General features: G+C 43.7%; 1 protein-coding gene across 2 annotated transcripts; it reads left to right on the top strand.

Moving 5' to 3' along the window:
• Window positions 1–1,538: 1,538 nt before the first annotated feature.
• Window positions 1,539–19,185, top strand: G3BP1 (G3BP stress granule assembly factor 1). Of its 2 annotated transcripts, none has more exons than XM_040078173.1 (12): window positions 1,539–1,724; window positions 11,707–11,820; window positions 12,991–13,072; window positions 13,443–13,616; window positions 14,424–14,514; window positions 15,013–15,106; window positions 15,466–15,670; window positions 16,096–16,197; window positions 16,575–16,686; window positions 17,009–17,134; window positions 17,220–17,350; window positions 18,100–19,185. In XM_040078173.1, exons 2-12 carry the CDS (start codon window positions 11,726–11,728, stop codon window positions 18,304–18,306), a joined length of 1,419 nt encoding a protein of 472 aa, XP_039934107.1. In that variant the 5' UTR covers window positions 1,539–1,724; window positions 11,707–11,725; the 3' UTR covers window positions 18,307–19,185. The 2 variants fall into 2 exon arrangements, with proteins under 2 accessions (XP_039934107.1, XP_039934108.1); XM_040078174.2 differs by having other exon boundaries at window positions 1,590–1,724; window positions 17,241–17,350.
• Window positions 19,186–20,018: the final 833 nt, after the last annotated feature.

Below are 20,018 nucleotides of genomic sequence, written 5' to 3'. Positions count from 1 at the left end.
TCACATCAGGGCTGAGAAGAGCTGGCAGAGCTGTGGTGTGTGTGACACTTCTGGGTTTCACCATCTTCTGTTGAGATGCCCAGCCTGTAGCAGGGAATGTAAGCAGCGTGTTTCTTGTTTTCTGCCACACCTGCCACAGCTGAGGTCAGGGCATTTCTTTTGAGGGGCACAGGATGCTGCTGCTGCTGTTGTACCGATGGTTTTATAAAAGAGGACTTCCCTGCCCCACTATTGCTCTGCAGAGAGGTGTCCAGGATCCCCTTGGCAGGAGTTTATTTGGGACGGGCTGTTGTGGTGGGTCACTGGGCTCACGTTAAACTTTGTAAAAGTCTGCCGTGCTGATTTATGAACTAGCAGATTGCAGTGTGGCTTAGGGTAAAAATAGCCAGGAGGTATTGGGGGAGGGTATTAATGCCAAGCGTGGCCCCACGCCAATCCACTGTCTGTATCCCTTGCTGCAAAGCATGGCAGGGAGGGGTTTAGGCAGTGCTGGGGGATGCGGTGGTGGGCAGGAAGTCATTTTTATAGGGTGAAATCTATCTCTGAGTGCTTCGTGTCATGGATACATGTGGGATGGGACGTGACACAAACAAATGGAAAGCTATGGTTGCCTGGAAGCTGCTTAGTTTTGGCTCACTGCCTGCTCCCATTCCCTCGTGCTCTCCAGTGTCCCTGGACCAGCACCTGCCGGTGAGCAAAAGGATCTGAGAACTTCCAGGCCTTTCTCCTTTGTAGGTGTGTTAGAAACGCTCCTGCTTGGATTGTCTTTCCTCTGGGGCAGATGATGCTGAGTCTGCTTTGCTCGGAAGGTGTGAGGGAAAAGCAGCAGCTGGATGAGCGCCCTGGGCTGGGCAGGGTTCATTGATCACCAGTGACCACCACCTTCTGCTTCGCATGAGGGGCCGGGGCTGTGTGTGGTGGAGGTGCCTCGGGGTGAGCAGCTCATTTTGCCCACCACCACTGGGGGTTTCTCTCAGGTGCTTGGGCCCGGTGAGCACCAAGCAGCCCCTGGAGACACAGCCAAAGCGGGCGGCACTGCCTGTTCACTGCTGGGAGTCCCTCAGCCGTGAGGGGCCGCGCCCTGGGTGCCCCCTCAGCCCCGCACATGGCCCCTCCGCCATGTTAGCGATTCCCTCCCTCCAGCAGGGGGCGGTGCGGAGAGCAAGACGCCGCCCCGCGTGGCTGCCGCCTGCCCCTTTAAGGGCCGCGGCGGGGCTCTGTCCGTCAGCGCCCGCCGCGCCCTCCCATTGGCCGCCGCGCCCCGCGGGGCCCGCCCCATCTATAACGGGGTTTACCAGCACCTTCTCAAGGGCGCTGCAGTGCGGCTCAACCACACTGCGGCGTCCGGCGCGCGCCGCCTTGCGCGCCTGCTGGCGCGGGGAGCGTCGTCCCATTGGCCAAAGGGCAAATCTATCAGCATTCACCCACCGTCCATTGGCTTGCCCGTCCGTCAATCGCGCCCGCCGCCCCGCCGAGCGCTGCCGCATGGTTGGCTGGCTGTACTGTCCCTTAGCGTTCCGCCCGCCTCCTCACGGCCGTGGGCCAACCGGCATCCGAGTGAGGGCGAGCGCAGCTCTCTGACTGGCTGGGCCGCGCCCGCCGGGGTAGGCTGCGCGCCGGATATATGTAGCCGGCGGCAGAGCACGCCGCTGCGTGAGGCGCTTCTCATCCGCCGGGCCCTGTGGTGAAGCGGCGCCTCCGCTCCCGTCCCGCTCTGCCCGCAGGTGAGGGGGGTGGGGGGGCGCGGGGAGACGCCGGCTCGGCCGCGCCTTCCCGGCGGGACCGCGAGCCGCACGCACCGCCCCGGCTCCGCGGCGCCCCCGGCTCTCAGTAGGCCGCGGGCTGTGCGGGACGGCGCTGCCGGCGCCCCCCTCCCCCCTCCATCCCGCCCGGCGTGGGGCCCGCCCGGTCCCCGCGGCGCTTTGTGCCGGGCTCCTTCCCGCCTGACCCGCGGCCGCGCAGCCCCCGTGGGGTCCGGAGCCTTTTCCCGCTGCCGCGGCGGCCTCGGAGCTCCCGGCGGGAGCGGTGCGGGGCAGGGGGGGGCGGCGGGGGATCGGCTGCTCGCGGGCCCGCATTGTGCGAGGCGAGGTGTGCGGGTCGAGCTTTGTTCTCGGCTTTCCAGGCTCGGAGGCTTTTTCGCTCTCTGCTTTTGGGTTTTGTTTTGGGCAGGTGGGGCTGCGGAGGAGCCCACCCGAAGCCCGAGGCGTTCCCGCTCAATAATGAGTTGTGACTGTGGATTGAGGGGCCCTGCTGGGTGCTCGCACGGTCCAGACCTGGGTATCAGCTCGAGGTGGCTCCCTTGGTGTAACTTTATAGGTGGAGGAAGTTATAATTTGAGCAGGCGAGCGTGGATCTTATCCTGGTTTACCGCATGACCTTGGCTGAATCCGAGATTATGCTAAGATTTAAATGCGAAGTAGTGCTTGTAATGAGACTTTCCAGCATCCTGTAAGGCCCCAGATGTACGTGCTGGAGAAGCCCTAGAGAAGAGGTTTCGGTACCTTTTCCAGTACCTCCTAGTGTTGATCGGGATGTTCCAACGTGTTCCTAATTCTCAGCGGGCTTACCTGGTGAGCTTCTATGTTAAGGCTTGCATACATATAATCAGTACTCTTTACCAAAAAAAGGATTTTTTTGTTCCACCATCGGGAGAAAGCAGCATTTGCAGCACGCCGCCATGTTTCCAGTGTGTGCTATTTTTGGCAAGCCCCTGCTCTCACAGCCAGGAGTGACAGCTTTAGGAAATCTGGACACTGCTATCAAGCTTTGGAAGCTGATGCTTCCAGATGCCATAAATCAAACGTGGGGAGGGGTATGTTGGATTTTTTTTTTTTTTTAAGCTAACAAGGCTTGTTAGATTGATGTAATGAAAGGAGGTGCAGAAGTTGACAGACAAAAACTGCATTTCAGACCTTTCTTGATATTCTTCTCTTTGACCAGATTTTCACTTTTCCCATTCTCTATAAATAATAAGCCAGACCATTCTGCTAGATAGCTCTGTGGTACTTCCATGATGCTGATGGTAGCATCTTCTCATCCTGTGAACTGAACTCACCTTTCCTGGGGTGTTTCAGTCACCATATGTAATGATGTAAAATTATGAGTCTAGATTTTTGTTTTGTTTTTAGAAAAAGCTCAATGGATGGCATATGTAGCTGATCTCAAGGTTGGCTGGAAGCATTCATGTGCTTAAAGTCATATATCCTTATCTTTGTGATGGAGATCTCACGACCTTTTTGCCAGCATCACGTGTTGCAGGGACTGGTTTGCCTGAAAGGCACTACTAAAACCTTCTAGAAAGTGTAATTGTATAAAGCCTCTTAGGAAAAAAAAATAGTGTTGGAACCTTTACAAATTATATCATAATTTTATAAATATAAGTCTTTTCAAAAACCTTGTATACATCAGGGGGTGAAAAGTGGTCCCAATTCCTGACTGGTGTGAATTGACCCTTTTTTTTTTTTTTTTTTGCTAGGTTGTGTTCTTTCAAGTGTGAACTCCTTAAGTGGAAGGCAGGGCAGCATAATTAAAATTAAAGTGGAAAACCTGGTAGATAAGACTTAGTCTATGTGTACCAAGTCCATCAGGATCTTCTGTTGGGAATCTGTGCATTTACAGTCTGAGATGCAACAAAAGCACACAAGAGGATTTGTTTGTGCTGTGATGGCAAGACCACTGCTCTGCTGGTCACTTTGCTGCTGGCACAACAGCATCAGTAGAGCTCAACACAACTGATGGACTTTAAACATCTGAATTTTGAACAGAATCCTTATGCACTTGATGAAACAGCAAATTCTTTGTTTCAGAGCTTTATTTTTCACCTTGCAAATTACAAGGCAAGCACGCAGAGCAACACTTTTTACTGAAAGGGAAATAAAGCAAAGGTGATGTTGCTTTAAGTACATCTTGGTATTTGTGTTCAAAACAGTAGGACCTGATGAGAGAGCACTCATAAGATTAGCATAAATGGCCTGTTTGAATTAGAAAACACTCTAGATTTTAATATTAGCACCTGGGCCTTTTTGTATGACTAAGGTGATGACTGAAGAATCAAAGAGGAAATCAAAGCAGAGCAGGACTTCAGCAGGGTGGTGCTAGTTGTTGTGTTGGATGTAGTCTGCTCTGCTTGGAACAAACCAAAAGTGATAGTTTGCTCAAGAAGACTGGGTGATTATTTTTGTTTGTTTGTTTTTTTACAGGTGCCTATATAAAATCTGCAGAGTTAAAGTAATTATTTGACTTCCTGGGGTACCTGCTAGTAGACTTGGTAACCTTAAGCTACCTCATTGAGTAATTAAAAAGAAAAACAGAAGTCTGATCCTCAGGTACTGTAGAAGAATCCTTAAACTTTGCAGGCAGTGAGTGTTGTAGTGGCTGGAGGTCCCAGTTTTGCTATATTAAGTCTGGACCTCTTCCAGGAAGACATGGCTGGTGCAGTGCTGCTTTCAGAGCAGGAGCCTGGCTGCTGTCAGTTATGTAGGAGTCATCTGTGATCAACCTGATTCCTTGCTGAGGCAAATGTGCAGTGCTGCGCTGGAAAATGCTGGTGCCCATCTTCCATTTTCATCTGCTCTGCCCTGTGCGGTTTGCTGGCTGCTGCTGGGCTGACTTTATTTTGTTTTTAATGTAACAGTGCTGTGATGGGTTAGTCCTGAGTGCCAGGATATAGCTGATATATCAAGTTTAAGCGTCTTCTGTGACCTAAGCAGGTAGAGGTGAAAGAGTTGATTCTCTTTACGGTTATCTGTTGCTTGGCATGCAGAAAATATTTTGAATCTCAATCTTGGTGATTCTGAGTGGCATTAAGCTTGAATTTCACTGTAGTGTTGGTGTAGCTCGGGGTTCTGATCTGCCTCTTCTGACTGCTGATGAGTAACTTTTGCTTTTTTACTTTAAGAAGCTGCACTGGAGCCAAATGGAAAATTTGCAGACCTAAGAGAAGATGACTGGACCTGCTGCCAACTTCATTGAGATGTTGGAGCAGCTCTTGGATGTCAAAACAAAACCTGTTCTAATGGCAAAATCACAGGGTCTAAGTAATTGCTTTATCATGGAGGAGTCTGGAGAGCAGTATAGGCAGAAAGCTGACTTATTTTTTATTAAAGAAAGCACTGAGCAGTTTTACTCTATCCTACTGCCCTTTAGGATGAAATTTGCATGCTTAAAATGTAATTTTGCAGAAAAACATTGCTTCTAATTGAGGGGTAAGTGAGGTTGAAATAGGTTCAGTTAGAAAGACAAGTCCTTCCCCTGTATTTGAGAGGCCGTTCAGGACAATTTGATTTTAGGATTATTAAAAATGTATGGATGTTTCTGGGAATTCTCAAAGCTTTCAGAGAGCTCAGAGTTTGAAGAGGAGTTCCTTTTGGACTTGTGTCAAATCACAAGGGCCTTGTGTTTTTCTGTAGTGCTAAATGCAACAGAGCTCTCTTTTTGTGAGGATGTGAATTGTTGCTCGTTAGGTTCAGGACAGATCACCATAGCTTAATGTTACAGCAGGTAACTGCTGAATAGAAGTGGTGATTGAGTGGTATCAAGTAGAAATTTGTAAGGCAGGTGAAACAGCTTTAAAAAGGAAGGAAAAAACCCCCAAACCCATACCATCTTAAGCTCAGCACCCAGGGAAGGCAAAGTGTTTTGAGGGATGAGTAAAAACCCCAAACACCTTGTTGAGAATTTCTTACTATATCACTTAGTTTTGATAGCAAGTTTTCAAGATTCTTCTGGATTAGATTTTTATTCTTCTCTTGTAAACAGGACCTAGTTTGCTGTTTGTCTTTGGAGCTTTCTGCTCTTAGCCACAGGAATAGTGTCTGGTATAATTTTCCTTACCCAGATGAATGTTCATCCCTTACTGTAGGGGTACAGATGCTGATCTTAAGTACCCCAACTTACACTTCAGGTGATCTTTGTGTTTTTAATCTGCTTTTGAGCTTAATGCTCTGGAAATAACATTTCTCCAACGTGATCTCTTTTCTTTAAGATTCTGACTGAAAGCATTAGAAGTCTTCAGTTTGTCTCTTTCTTGCTTGGTAGAGCTGAAAACCACAAGAAGTGCTGATTTTTGTCTGAAAAATGGCAGACTCCATCATATCCATCGACTTGTGGATCACACTTAGGTTTGTTAGCAAAAACATAGGCAGACTTCTACGCTGACAGCTCTTCAGCAATTGCTGCTTTGTTTATTTGTATTCTCCCAGTGTTTGAGGGGCTGTGCATTGCTGCTGAGTAAGGCTTCCCATCTGCCACTGGCAAGCAGAGGGTTTTTTGGTACTAACATGGGCAGTGCTGAGTCTAATTCTGAATTATTTTTTAATCTTGTGATGAAACTCTTGGGTTTTCTTTACTGTGCTGATATTTTTTTTGGTTGCTTGGATTATTCAATTAGAAAATAGTTAAGCTTCTAACTTAATTATTCTTATCCATATGTTGGTGTAGTATATGGCTTTTCTAGAGTGTCCCTTGTCGGTGTGTCTCAAAACTTCAGAAGGGACTCAGGTATTGCTCTGCCTTTCTGATGCATCTGGATAATTAAGTGGAGAGAAAGCTGTTGGCGTGATGATTCTGGTTGCTGTGTGATTATTTTTTTTAGGATCTAGTTCCCTGTAACACCTCAAGTATCTTATGAATGTAGGCACTGCCTGTCTTTGTAGGTTGTGTGGGTCATCCAGTGGAGATGAGTCACAAGTGAAAGGAGAAATAGCTCTGCTAAGTCTAGATCTATGTTTTATTAGGTGTTGGTTTGGAAGATTATTAAAAGCTCCTCTGTCTGCATGATATGTCCTCATTCACACTGCTCTGAAGTGCCTGCTTCTGCAAATTCCTGGTGAATACATTCATCTTACAGACTATCTCAATGTTTCCTGGAGATGCTAGTAAGAATTGAAGGCTGGTAACTTCACAACTTGTCCCAGTTTGATCCTCAAATATTTATTTATTGCATAACTTACCCCGTCATTGAACTTCCATTGGCTGTGGCTACCAAGAGTCTTGCCTTCTGTGGACTAGTGCTGAGTTAAGATAACTTCTTCCAGGCTGAATCCTTGGCCTCTGAATCTGGCAAAAGGCAGAAGTGATGAACTGGTTACAGGTAGGCAGCTGTAATGGCTTGTGTCTGAAATACAGGCTGTGCTGTCCCAGTGACATTGTCTGCCTCTGCATCCAGTGGGAGGCAAGTAATGAGACCTATTTTTTAAAGCAGATTAGTGTTTTGGGACTTCATTTGCCTGCTTATTTGAGGTGCATTTTTGGCTCTCTATAATTTAGGTCAGGTCAACAACTGGATTGTTTTGGGTTTCTTTGTTCCCCTTGGTGAGTTAAGGCTGTATTAAAATAAGGGTATCTCAGTGTATCTGCAGTGTTTGTGTTTTAAATACACAGTTATTTAACATCACTCTTCCTACTTGAGAGCGAGCTGGTGTGATGCAAATCCCCAACTGAGATGGGCCCTGGAATTTGCCATGGGATGCAAGTTTAGCTTGTGCTCCATTGTTCACTTTAATGTTTTGTATCATGGTTCACGCAGGTACCAGCCTTGTGGTTTTTTCTTGTATTGCTTAGTCAGCAGCAGAGCAGATGCTAGTCATGTAAAATGTATGCAGAGTTGGAATTAACTATATTTTTTGTTGTTAAACTTTTCAGTCTATTTCATGCCTCTTAGAGGCCAACTGGGCGTTTTCTTCGTTACTTTTTTTTTTGTCCATAACAGCAGCAGTAACTGCTTCTAGAGCTGGTTATTCCATCTAGATAAATGGTTTGTGGCTTTGACCGTGCTCACCTGTTGCTAAGCAACTTGGAGAAATCCCAAGTGACACTTAATTATGCAATCCTATTAACTATTGACCAGACCTTTAATTTCCAGCAAAATTGCTGTTTGCCACATCTGTGGTATGTTGGGCTTGGATACAGACACCTCTTATCCAAGTGAGCTTCTCCTGCTGTTTCTTCAGTTTCCAAAAAGCCTTTTAAGTTAAGGAATTCACTGATACCAAAATGAGGGAGTGGAGTTTGTGAAAAGTTCGACATTATGAAAAGCTGTTTTGGCACCCTATAAACACCAGTTTGTAGAGATGGAAGGAGTGGAGTTCAGATGGTCACTTTATAGTGCTTGAGTAGCCAAAGGAGAAGGGGTGAACTGCTATGTAATATTCCAGTCAGGACTAGAATCCATCATGGGAACTTTGGGTTTCTTGAGAAAGTGCCTTGTATTGAAATACAAGTCAAAAAATGTAATTTAAGCTGGCAGAGAACAAAGAAATGAGGCTAATGTTAAAAACACACCAGAGCCTGTTGAAATTATGATTCAGTTTTAACTTGTCTTGTTAGTTCCAACTTTTTCCTTGACAGAAGATGTTAAAAACTGCCACACTCTTTGGGAAGTGGGAATTGGGTTTTGGTCCTTTGGCTGGTTATATCAGGCTTTTGCCTGAGTCTTGGACTGGTTATCCTGAGAGCCCGAGCATCCTGTGATGTGCATAAGACAAACTTCTGTGTGGAAGTCCAGTAGAAGCAACACTCAGGCTAAACTTGTCTGATTCAAAAACAAAAACCCTAAAGAAATTGAGTTTGGACAGCAATGCTTAGTTTGCTTTCACCATGTTGCAGTTTGGTAAGAAAATAATAACCAATGCTAGCTGTGATTGCTGAGTCCATTTTTCTGAACACTAATATACTAATAGGTTTTGTGGACCTAAATCTGAATTTGCTAATGTGGAATTTACATAAATGGCTCTTAATTTACATAACAGTATTTTAGAAATTCAGTGCCTGACATTGATTTTCTGCCAAGTGGGAGCATTGTAGCAGATGGTGGAATTTTCCACCAGCCAGGTGATAACCACTGTAAAGGAGGTATTTGTCTTCCTCTAAGTCCTTGGCTTAAGGAAGGGGGCTCAGTTATGCTGCAGAATTGTTATGGTGTGCTTGTTATAATTTGACTTATCCAATTTGTTTTACATATGGGATAATGCGAGTGCATGATTATGAATGAATCTTAAATAATCAGATTTTCAGCTTTTCCTGTCAATTTTCACCCTTTCATCATTATGTCAATTGACAGGAAAATGTGTGGATAAGCTTTTATCAGGAGTAGTGTGGTGACAGTTCAAACATTTGGTGCTATTATGTGCTGTGCAATGAAAATATAATATAAAGTATTTGTAGTTTTTCTTGGATCAGGGAATAGTGGAGTAGTAAATTGCTTATGAGTGGTAGGGAGCACATACTCTCTGAGGAGATGCTTGGCTTCCACCATTCAGGTTGTGCTGGCTGAAGAACAAGAACAGATGGCAGCTGGCAACGTAGCAGCAGGTGCAGCAGCAGTAAAAACAGATTGTTGTCCTCTGATTAGGTCATATAAAGGTTTTTCCCATTACTTTTCCCATATCTGCTTGAGAACAACTGGGCACTCCACAATTCCTCTTTTCATGTTAGGCGTTAGTTCTGATAGGTTTTTCACCCTTAGTAGGAGGGAAGTTCTTTTAATTTTAAGCATGTATGTATGACAGACCTAATCAAACCACTTCAGTTCCAATATTTCTTGAGACCATCATGGAAAATGATGTGCCTGTGGGTTAATGCAGGTGAGGGCTTTCACTGAAGAGCAGAAATCTGAAAAAGCTGTTGAAATTTGAGTGCTACAGGAAGATTTTACCATAATGCCAAGCTTTATACATTGGTGTTCTAGGAAGCACTTGAAAATAATTCTCAGAAGAGCTCAATTCATCATTTATCAGAACTGAATAGAAACACTGCCTATTTATATCTGTAGGAATAAGCTTGAATTCCAGGGAAAAATGTATCTTCACAAAGAAATTAAGTGTACCTCCTGCCATTCCCCAGATGCTGATCTTGGTATATGGTAGGACCAGCTTCCTGGCTGTAAACTGGCAGCACAGGAGCAAATGTATTAACTGTTGTGAAGCAGATAAATCCTGTGTTGTTAGTTAAGCTGACTGGAGCTAAAAGTGCAGATCATGTCTGCCATTTCTGCTCCCACTGCTTTAAGGTTGGCCTGTTCCTTCTACAGCTTCACCAAGTACTCAAGAGGAAACAAAGTGGGATGAGGAAGTCAGCAGTGGTAGCCACCACTTACTTAGCTGTACTTTACCTTTGCAGTGTTTTCGTATTGTCTGATAATATTTTATGGGCATCTCATTCAACATGCAGTAGAAGGCAAGGGTTCATCTCTTGGAGGTTTCTGTCACCTCAGACTGTGCTGGATGTTGGACATCTGTGTCTGTAATACATTAGAGTTCAAAGGCTTCTGCAAAACCACAGATAGTGGAACCTTCCTGAAATCAAAGTGGTTTGCAGAATCTGAGCATTTCCTGCAGGCCAGACCCAGCCATGAACTATTTATTCCTTTCGGCATGGTTAGCTCTTGAAAATACCCTCAAACAGCTGAAAGCTTCTGAATGTTTTGAAATGCCTCTTAAAATTCTAGGTCATATTGAGTCTTATTTTTTCTGCACATTATAATATAGGTAACATTTCTTTGTGTGGTGGTGACAAACACACGTCCTGCTGAAAGAGAGGGAGTTCATGGACACATCCTCTGGAGTCCACCAGATCTTTTCCCCTGTGTTTAAACCTAGAAAAAAAACATGTTTTAAAGTAGAATGGGAAGACTTCTCACTTACTATAGACTTAAAAAGATGAAAAAGAGTGATTGTATTAAAAGCAGAGCAGAATGCATCAATGTATACAAAATTATAGCTCTGCTGTTATGCCTTCTGGCTTGAATCTTAGCTGCATTCCTCCAGCAAAGCTGGATGCAGTCTGGCCACTGCTGGGAGTTTGGGTGTGATCACATCCTCGGATGTGTTACCTGGGTGTTCTGACAGTGCCTAAACATTGCCTTGTCCCTTGATCACTGTGTTGGGTGTCTGACCATTGATTGAGATACATGAAATTCGCCAGGTTCATCTGGACTTAGCTTCACCCAAAGTGGCAGCTTCCATGGCATCTTTTTAAGTACTTTGGTACCTGCGAAGACTTTATTTTTGTATCTTACAGATCCGTGGAAGGTAGGTAGAGGACACCCAGATGGATTTGTCCCTGGACATGGGTGGGGCTCTTTATGGGACTGGTGGTCTGAATTTAAGTGAGAAGTGACTTACTGACATTGGTGGATATAGGGGAAGAGCAGTATGTGTTTGTTTGTAGGATAATAATTTTAATATAATCTAATATTCCTCCAGAGCACTTGACACTCACAGCAAGTGGTGCTGTGCTGCTGATAAAAATAGATTGGACTTACTCTGACCTTCTAAAAATGCCCCTAATACAGTAGCACAGGCTTTGCCTGAGAACATCTGACTTTTAATTCTGATTGTGAAGTCAAGTGAGGTAAGTAGAATTTGGATTGACTGTAAATGTCTTAGCCACTTAGCAAATCCTCTTGAAGAACCTTACTTGTTTGCCACCTGCTTTTTTACTGAGGATATGTGGGATGATTAACTACGGGCAGGTTATGAGGTGACCTCCCTCAGCCTTGCAGCCTCTCCCACCTCTGGTTTGGTACCCAGGAATCCTCTCCCTGGCACCAAAACTCTTGACTCTGAAAACACATTGCTTAAACTGCTTACAGGGGTAAAACAGTCCTGGTGCGTGCTTTCTGCTGTGATTAGGTGGCTTATGCAATCAGGATGTGAACAGCCATTTGAAATGCTCATGGTTTATGGAGCTTTTGTTTTTTTTCCACAGTTTTCAGTTGACCAAAGAAATGGTGATGGAGAAGCCAAGTCCCCTGCTGGTCGGGCGGGAATTTGTGAGGCAGTACTATACCCTGCTGAACCAAGCACCTGACTACTTGCACAGGTAAAGCTCTGCTTCACTTTGAGATGGTTTTCTGTGTGAATTTCTTAACTTGTGTGCTAGAATTCATGAATGGTCTTATTACTGTGTGTTAGCTTGCTGAATTTGGTTACTTAAGAAACTGATTTATTCAAGATGCTGAATGTCGTTTACTTTTGGTTTCGATCATCTGGGTTAAAAGATGAATAATAAAGATTACAGGAATTCTTTAAATGTCTGATTTCTGGTTCTAACTGAAATGCTGCTTGCCGCTTCTGCTTGTAATCAATATAAATTGGAGAAATATCACTTAGTTAAACATTTCTGTAGTTTTTGGCTTGATAAAATGCCCCCTGACTAGGAGGAAACATTGAATAAGTTGCGTGCTTGTGTACTGGTCTCTCTTGGGAGTCACACCAGCTCTTTCTTAAAGTCAGGAAATTATGGATATGCAGCAAACTATAGTCCTGTTTAAAGAAATGGATCCTGTTTGGTTTGACAGGTATCCTTCCCAAAAGCAGTGTTGTTTATGAAGATACACTTGGTTTTGCTGTATTTTGAGTAGCCAGATAAATTTTCTGAAATTTTCCCCCCTCCAGTCTCAGGAACACTCACTCTATTTCTGCATTTGGGTGGACAGCTGACCTCATCCCTTTGGGTCAGAGGACAGTTGACTCTGTGCCATGGAATCCATTCAGTCTTTTATCTGCTGGCGAGTGCAGTACCATGGTGCTTGGGGCATTTCAGCTGGTAACCTCTCATCTATGCAAACGAAGATTTACCTGAAGTACTTTTTTTACTGTAGAAGAGCAAAACAGTCCCACGGGTCCTTGCTCAAGCTTGAAATCAGAACTTGAGGGGGAGCCTTCAGCATCCCCGATGTTCAAGGTGTTGCTTTGGGGACCTTGTGCAGAAAAGGGGATAATAGGACTGGATCATGAACTCCCAGGAGACTTTGGTTTTGGCTCTTGGTGCTTGGGTCTCTGACACACCTGAATGCTACAGCTTACATGACAAAACTTTGTTTTCCTCCCACCCCCAGATTGGTAACAAGTTGATGAGATTTTGTGGCTTTATTCTAGTAATTCAAAAAGGAAACTTACTTGAAAGTGTATTAGTCGTACTGCACTCTAATGTAGAGGCTCAATGTTCTTACGCAGCAGAGCTTGGCATTAAAATATTTCTTTCCAATAGGTTTTATGGAAAGAACTCTTCCTATGTCCACGGTGGCTTGGATTCCAATGGAAAACCAGCTGACGCAGTCTATGGGCAATCTGTAAGAATTTTAAAAAACAAACCTGTTCTTTCCTTCTCTTTTGTCACCTTTATTGAAGTTGAGAAGAGAAATGTATCCAGCTGTGATTCCCTCCCACCCTGTTCAAGTGCTTTCTGTAAAAGAAAAATGGGGAGGAAAAAACCCTCTCGACTGTAGGCAGCAACAGTTAGATAAAATGTGTTTCCTTTATAGAAAGCTCATAATGTAAAATTGCTTGCAAAGCAAACTTAACAAGCATCCTGACAAACTTTCTCTCCAGAGTTAGGGGATGTATCTCAAACCATTTTTTATGGCTTTGCTTTCTCTCAAAGCTGCTAACTTGGCAGGAACGACTTCTGCAGCACAACCCACATGTACCATTCTTTCCTAGGATATCCACAAGAAGGTGCTGTCACTAAACTTCAAGGATTGCCACACAAAGATCCGTCACGTGGACGCCCACGCCACCCTGAACGATGGTGTGGTGGTGCAGGTGATGGGGGAGCTCTCCAATAACATGCAGCCCGTGCGCAGGTTCATGCAGACCTTCGTGCTGGCGCCTGAGGTGGGTGTGCTGGGCTGCCACAGGCTTCTGGCAGCATCAGTGAGCTCTGTCTGCCTCAGCCTTGCAATCTGAAGGGTCAGACTGGGAGGGTAACTTGGCACAAAATGCAGGGGTTACGTTCTGAAAATTCCTTTGGGAATTACGCTACCTTCTGTATGATTGTACATTGACCTTCGATATTGAAATTGCTTATAAATATCCTGACTTTGGACTCCTGGGTTAGTGCAACACATTCTTGTCTTAAGCATATTAAAATTATGTTCTCTTTGATTTGCTGTCCTAGCAACTGGTATTTTTACCGAAAAGGAAGTAATAAAAAGAGGGGAATGCTTCCTGTCACTTCAAAATATGGGTTCCAGATTTTATTGTTCATAAAGTGTTGACTTAGCATTTGAAATGGCATTTTTAAATAGACTTTTTTTAACAGAGCAGTTTGCAGAAATGAAAGTGATAGTGAAAAAGGAGTGTTACAAGATCACTACTTTCCAATATGACTTTGAGATAAGAATTGATACTTTAGACACCAGGAAGTTGTCACTCATGCTTCTTCAGTGTTGTGAGCTATTGGAATTAAAAGCACTTCAACTTTTTTTCCTTTGTTCCATCCATACTTGACTTGTTAGGAGTGATGTCTCTTCTTTTTTGTTTTCCTGCCCCAAATAACATTATTTTCTTAAAAGAGGCAAATTTGGATTAGTCTTGTGGGGGAAGGATGATTTGCTCAAACCTTTGTTTTCACATTATTTCGATTTTTACATTACCGGGTTGTTGTAATTGCTTCAGTTCTTCCCTTTGATTTGCTTTTAGGGCTCTGTTGCAAACAAGTTCTATGTCCACAATGATATCTTCCGCTATCAGGATGAGGTTTTTGGGGACTCTGATACTGAGCCTCCAGAGGGTAAGTAGCAGAAATTTTTAGGTAGTTCTGATGGTGTTTGGTTCTGGATCTATATCAACATTCTGTTCCCACAAAGGAAGTAATCTTGCTGGAGAAGTCAGATCAGTGTTAAATTTCATGTGCTTGTAGGTTTTTTTGTTGTCTGTAGTTCTTTACAGTCAAGCAAGGAGTTGTTACATATAAGTGATTATTTTTCCGCCATAATCTGTTTCTGTTACAAGAACTATGAGACTTATTTTGGCAGCTGCAGTCAGATCTGTAGGTTATAAATCTGGTTCTCTGAAGTATTGGGAATGTGTTTTTTAGCCTTGGTCAAAACTGAGTAACCAAAGTCGCAGTGGAAATACAAAAAATTGTCTGTTTCATGTCACATCTCAAAAATGCTTCCTGTGTGCCCTTTGGTAGAAACTTCACCTGTATTTTGTGGTAGGTGCCTTGTGATTGAGCCTCATACTAAAGATGTGTGTTATTTTTTTTTTCTTTTCTAACCTTATTTAGAATCAGAGGAGGAAGGAGAGGAGCCTGAGGAAAGACAGCAGACACCTGAGGCTGTTCCTGATGATAGTGGTGCTTATTATGAGCAGGCTGTCAGGTAATAATATATTTATAGATAAAGTCAGGTGTTATGTGAGACAGGCTGCTTGTGGAAGAGGTCACATGAATTTATTTCTGTTCTGACAGTCAAAAAAAATCTGTTTATTGATCAGCTGAAATCAGAATGCTGTTAGGCTGAATATGGAGACTCTGGAATTTTTTTTCTTTTTGCTGTTTTGTAGTGTACCAATGTAAAATTTGCATCCCTGTGCAGTGTGGCCTTACTTGGCCTTGTTCTCTCAGATGTCATGTGCCTGACTTGTGTATTGGATAAGTATCACTGCTTATCACCAGTAATAGAATAATAAATACAATGCCTCCTCTTTTTCCTGCTTTTTTTGTGCTGCTGTATAATAGCAATGACATTGAGGAACACCTGGAGGAGACAGCTGCAGAGGCAGAGCCTGAGCCAGAGGCAGAACCTGAACAGGAACCCGAACCAGAGGTGCAGGAAGAAAAGTCTGAGCCAGTGTTAGAGGAATCTGCTCCAGAAGAGGCTGTGGAAAAGAGTCCTTCTCCAGCTCCTGCTGATCCAGCTCCTGCAGTGCAAGAGGATTCCAGGGTAATGACAGTGGATCTCGATCTCTTTTCTCTGATGTGGTTTCATCAGTATGGTTCTCCTGTCTATTTACTGAACTTTATTTTTACCTGGGGTTTTTTGTCACTTCTCAGCGTTAAGGAAGGTATAAGTGGGCAGATTGAGACTCAGGAACCCAATACTGTGGTTGACCTTGATGTAATACTTGGTGTTGGGCAACTGCTGTGTCCTGTTTCAACTCTGGAATTCAGAAATAGAGTAGAAGTGTGACTCCATTGTCATTACACTGGGTCTTTTGAATTTAAATAATTTGAAAGAAATTGTGGGGAAAATGCTATTGGCTGGCTCCTGATTTTCAAGTACAAGTTAAAATTTGTTCCTGTTATCCTGTGTTAGCTGTCCTATCAGTAATATATTTCAAAAGGAGATGTAATTATCTTTTTTTTAAGACATTTTCCTGGGCGTCAGTAACCAGCAAGAACCTTCCTCCCAGCGGGGCTGTCCCAGTATCAGGAATACCACCTCATGTTGTGAAAGTTCCCGTCTCGCAGGTAGGAGTCCAGTCCTGCACTTGGAGAAGTTGGGGGAAAAAGAGAGTGAAATCTACTTGATTCTGATTTGACTTCCCAGGCCTCAAAGACTTTGACATTCTGTGATTTCTGATAGACTTTATGGAGATGTTATTCTTGGTTTGGAGTTGAGAATTAATTGTTTCTCATGGAGGAAAACAGGGAATGTTCAGATGAATGCTGCTTGCTTTTAGCATGTAAGCCAACGTGAGCTGACATGTATTTTAGTCACAGGTGGAAAAATTACTACCTTTTCCTGTATTTTTTTATTACCAACTTGACAGTGAGCTCCTAAAAGCTGAAGCTGCTGGTATGCCTGTCTGACTCTCACCTGTTCACTCCTTTTTGAATTGATACAGCCCCGCCCTGAGGCAAAGCCTGAATCTCAGACCCCCCCTCAGAGACCTCAGAGGGATCAGCGAGTGAGGGAGCAGCGAACAAGCATCCCACCACAGCGGGGTCCCAGGCCAAGTAAGAGAAGCTGCAAAGAAGCTGTTTTCTGTCACTTAAAGGTTTTGGGGAAGCAATGTGATAATTAAAGCTTTTAAAATCTCGTGTTTGTCAGTAAGCAAGTGATTTTTACTCAAGTGAAAATTCAAACTTCGCCTCAGCCACGTGATAAAAAGCAAATAGTTATACTCTTGCTACTGTTGAATGCTTTCCTTTTTTATATATGAATGGATAGACAGTGTGAATTGATTCTTTTTAATGGTAATAATTCTGACCCTGGCTTGTTTCTTTCTTTGTTGTGGGGACTGACTTTTCTAAAATGAGTTCTGCTTTTCTGTTCAAGTTCGCGAAGGTGAACAAGGCGATGTGGAAACCAGGCGGATTGTGAGATACCCAGACAGTCATCAGCTGTTTGTTGGGAACCTTCCCCATGATGTGGATAAATCTGAACTTAAAGACTTTTTCCAAAGTAAGTTGATTGCTTGGGATCTCTGAGGGGTTGGGGGTTGCAGCCATGGGCGTGGTTGACAGAGCATTCTAATGTATGACCCAAGAACTTGGCTTTTCTCTTGCAGGCTATGGCAATGTTGTTGAACTCCGCATCAACAGTGGTGGAAAGCTCCCTAATTTTGGGTTTGTGGTGTTTGATGATCCTGAGCCAGTTCAGAAGATCCTTAGCAACAGGGTAAATAAATTTCTAGGCAGTGATTTTTGGTCCGTTGACAACTGACAGTGTTTTTCAGCTTTACAGGAAGAGATTGTACTTGGTCTCTTCAGGTTTTTTTGAGCATATTAAAGTAGGTGTGATGTTTTTCGCTCCTATTACCAAGGTTTGTGCAGTCTTTTGTCATTGAAGTAGCTTGTAGCAGCTCATTACAGAGCCTTTTTCTAGTGAGAGGTTGCTGAACACAGGAAGTGTATAAATAGCTTTCAGGAAGACAAGGTAGAGAGCATCTGATTCTATGGACAAGTAGAATCTTGTTTGTCAGAGCTGAAAGGAAGAAGCTGTATTGGTGTGCACACTGAAAAGAATTTTGCTAACAAAGGCAGGAGGTACCTGCTCAGCCTGTCAGCAGTGATTGCTGATGCAGAATGTGTGCCCATGCCTGCCTGCTGTGATAGGCAGGGACTCTGGATGTCAGCCTTGCAGAGAGCTTGCTTTTACAGCCCAGCTCTTCTAAAGCACATCAGAATGTTCAGTGTTAAGCCTGAGATGGCTTTTCAGGGGTCACTCCCTCATGTCTTCATTTTCTCCAGTGAAGCCTCAAGACTGGATGCATGGTTTGGCTCTTGCCATTGTTCAGTGAGTAATCCTTAAGACCCTTCAGTCTTTCATGGAGAGAAGGATATGAGACAAAGTTGCAGGAATCTGCTTGACCTTGGGGAGCTCCTGGTGACCCATTAATGACGGTACCTTCTCTGCTTCTGTTGCAGCCCATCATGTTCAGGGGAGAGGTGCGCCTGAACGTGGAGGAGAAGAAAACACGAGCTGCCAGGGAGGGTGACCGCAGAGATAACAGACCCCGTGGACCTGGAGGCACTCGTGGGGGGCTGGGAGGTGGGATTCGAGGGCCTCCACGTGGAGGAATGTCCCAGAAGCCAGGATTTGGAGCTGGAAGGGGGATCGGGCAACGCCAGTGAATTCATCGCGGATGTTGACGTGGTGGCGCAAACCCTTTTTCCTGCAGATTTGTGAATTTCAGCCTTGGGTATCTTGGAATGTGGCCCTAGCCTGTTATAGACTGCTACGTTTGATACTATTTTGGCCCCTTTTTGTTTGTGTTATGGTTCTGTGATTTATTTTTTTCTAGTCCTTGTCCCAGATTCCAGCTTTGTGGAACAACGTTTTAGGAAAAGTGGATTTTAAAAAGAAAAGAACTGAATTTTCTTGTTCACCTCAAACTTACGGACTCATTTTTGTTTTTTTGGTACCAGTGGTATTTTTCCTAAAGGAATGTCTCTTACTTTTTTCTTTTACTTTTTTTTTTTCCCTTCCTTCTTTCTACTGAATTTGGGTGCAGTCAGTGGAATAATATTTCACGTGCATGCGTTCAAGAGCCTGTAGGAAAACATAGTTCTTGGCAAGTATTCCAAGGGCAGAAAAGCAAAACTCTCGGTGTTTCTTTGAGGTCATACGAACATCCTTCAGTCTGGAGACATTGCCACATGAAAAATTGACTCTCACATTTCTCTCTGTGGCGCTGTAAAAGTGGAATAATGGGTATCCGTAGAATCTCTTTTCCTTTTGATACATGATCACAGCAAAGAATTCGAACTACTGTTTTACCACTTTGAAATTTTGGATTGTGGGATAGGTTTTAAATGTCTAGAACTTGACTCTTCAAACACTTTTCCTGAACTTGTGAAATTTTTTATTGAAATAGGGAGGTTTTTTTCATGTTTAGTTTGTATTTGTATAAAAAAAAAAGCAAAATTGTTGTGCCTTCTATTTATCTCTCATTCCAGTTTTGGCAAATTGTTTTAAAAAATAATAAAAAAGGTCTAGATTTGCTTTATCAAGTCAAGAGTATGTTGGAGTTTTTCCAAAGGAAAGAGGCTCTTCAGTCACTTGGTTTACAAGGTAGAGGTGGTTGTAGCTAAAGCTTTTAATACCTTCTGTGCACCACTTTGGCTGCATTTAAATTACTGAAAACAAATACTTTTTGGATGCAGAAGTTGATAACTTGAACTTGAAGCTGGTCCTGTTGTAACTATTGCAGAAGTACAAGCAAAGCAGAAATACCTGTGTCACGTGCTTTACAGTTCCAGCTGCTGTGAGTTATTTTTGCAGTGCTTCATTCCTTGCTTCAGACCTGAAGTGGATAAGAAGGAATTTTTGTGAGAAGTATGGAAGGTGCTTGTCTGTCCTGGTGTTGAACGCTCTCCACTGCCTCTGAAAGAAGATTAAACTGAAAATAAAATACAAAACTGGGTAATTTCAATCCAAGGGATCCTGTAAGATGGTGCTGCACCAAGTCTGTAATGCCTGGTATTAAACATCTGGATAAAAATGGTGGATTTTTTGTCTACACCAGACCTCCAGGTCTCTTGGCAGCACAATAGAGCTGCGTAGGAAGTTTGCTAATCCGTGTTTCCATGTTTCTTGGTTTATGACTATAATGACTGTGCACATGCAGTGTACCATCTCTTGACCTGTGCTTGCTGTGAGCTCTGGAGCAGAGCTGTTCTCTCTGTATTACCTGTCCCCAACAGTCATGTTTTGCCTTTTCCTTGCCAGACTTACTGGCTGAAGCTGGTTGTACTAAATGTTGCTAGAGTGTTGGTTTCTGTTTTATATTTCTCTTTGCATTTTGTTACACTGTTTGTCCCTTCCCTCCTTACAATTGCGTCTC

Source organism: Hirundo rustica, chromosome 14 (assembly GCF_015227805.2).
Source record: "Hirundo rustica isolate bHirRus1 chromosome 14, bHirRus1.pri.v3, whole genome shotgun sequence".
Classification (NCBI taxonomy): domain Eukaryota; kingdom Metazoa; phylum Chordata; class Aves; order Passeriformes; family Hirundinidae; genus Hirundo; species Hirundo rustica.
Note: the sequence above shows the minus strand (reverse complement) of the source record. Positions and strands in the feature narration are given on the sequence as shown.

Excerpts from the sequence above, each read along its gene's own strand:
- G3BP1 (XM_040078173.1), top strand. The coding sequence starts at position 11,726 with ATGGTGATGGAGAAGCCAAGTCCCCTGCTGGTCGGGCGGGAATTTGTG. Across the intron at positions 11,821-12,990 it reads GCACCTGACTACTTGCACAG|GTTTTATGGAAAGAACTCTT; the intron begins GTAAAGCTCTGC and ends TCTTTCCAATAG. Across the intron at positions 13,073-13,442 it reads ACGCAGTCTATGGGCAATCT|GATATCCACAAGAAGGTGCT; the intron begins GTAAGAATTTTA and ends ATTCTTTCCTAG.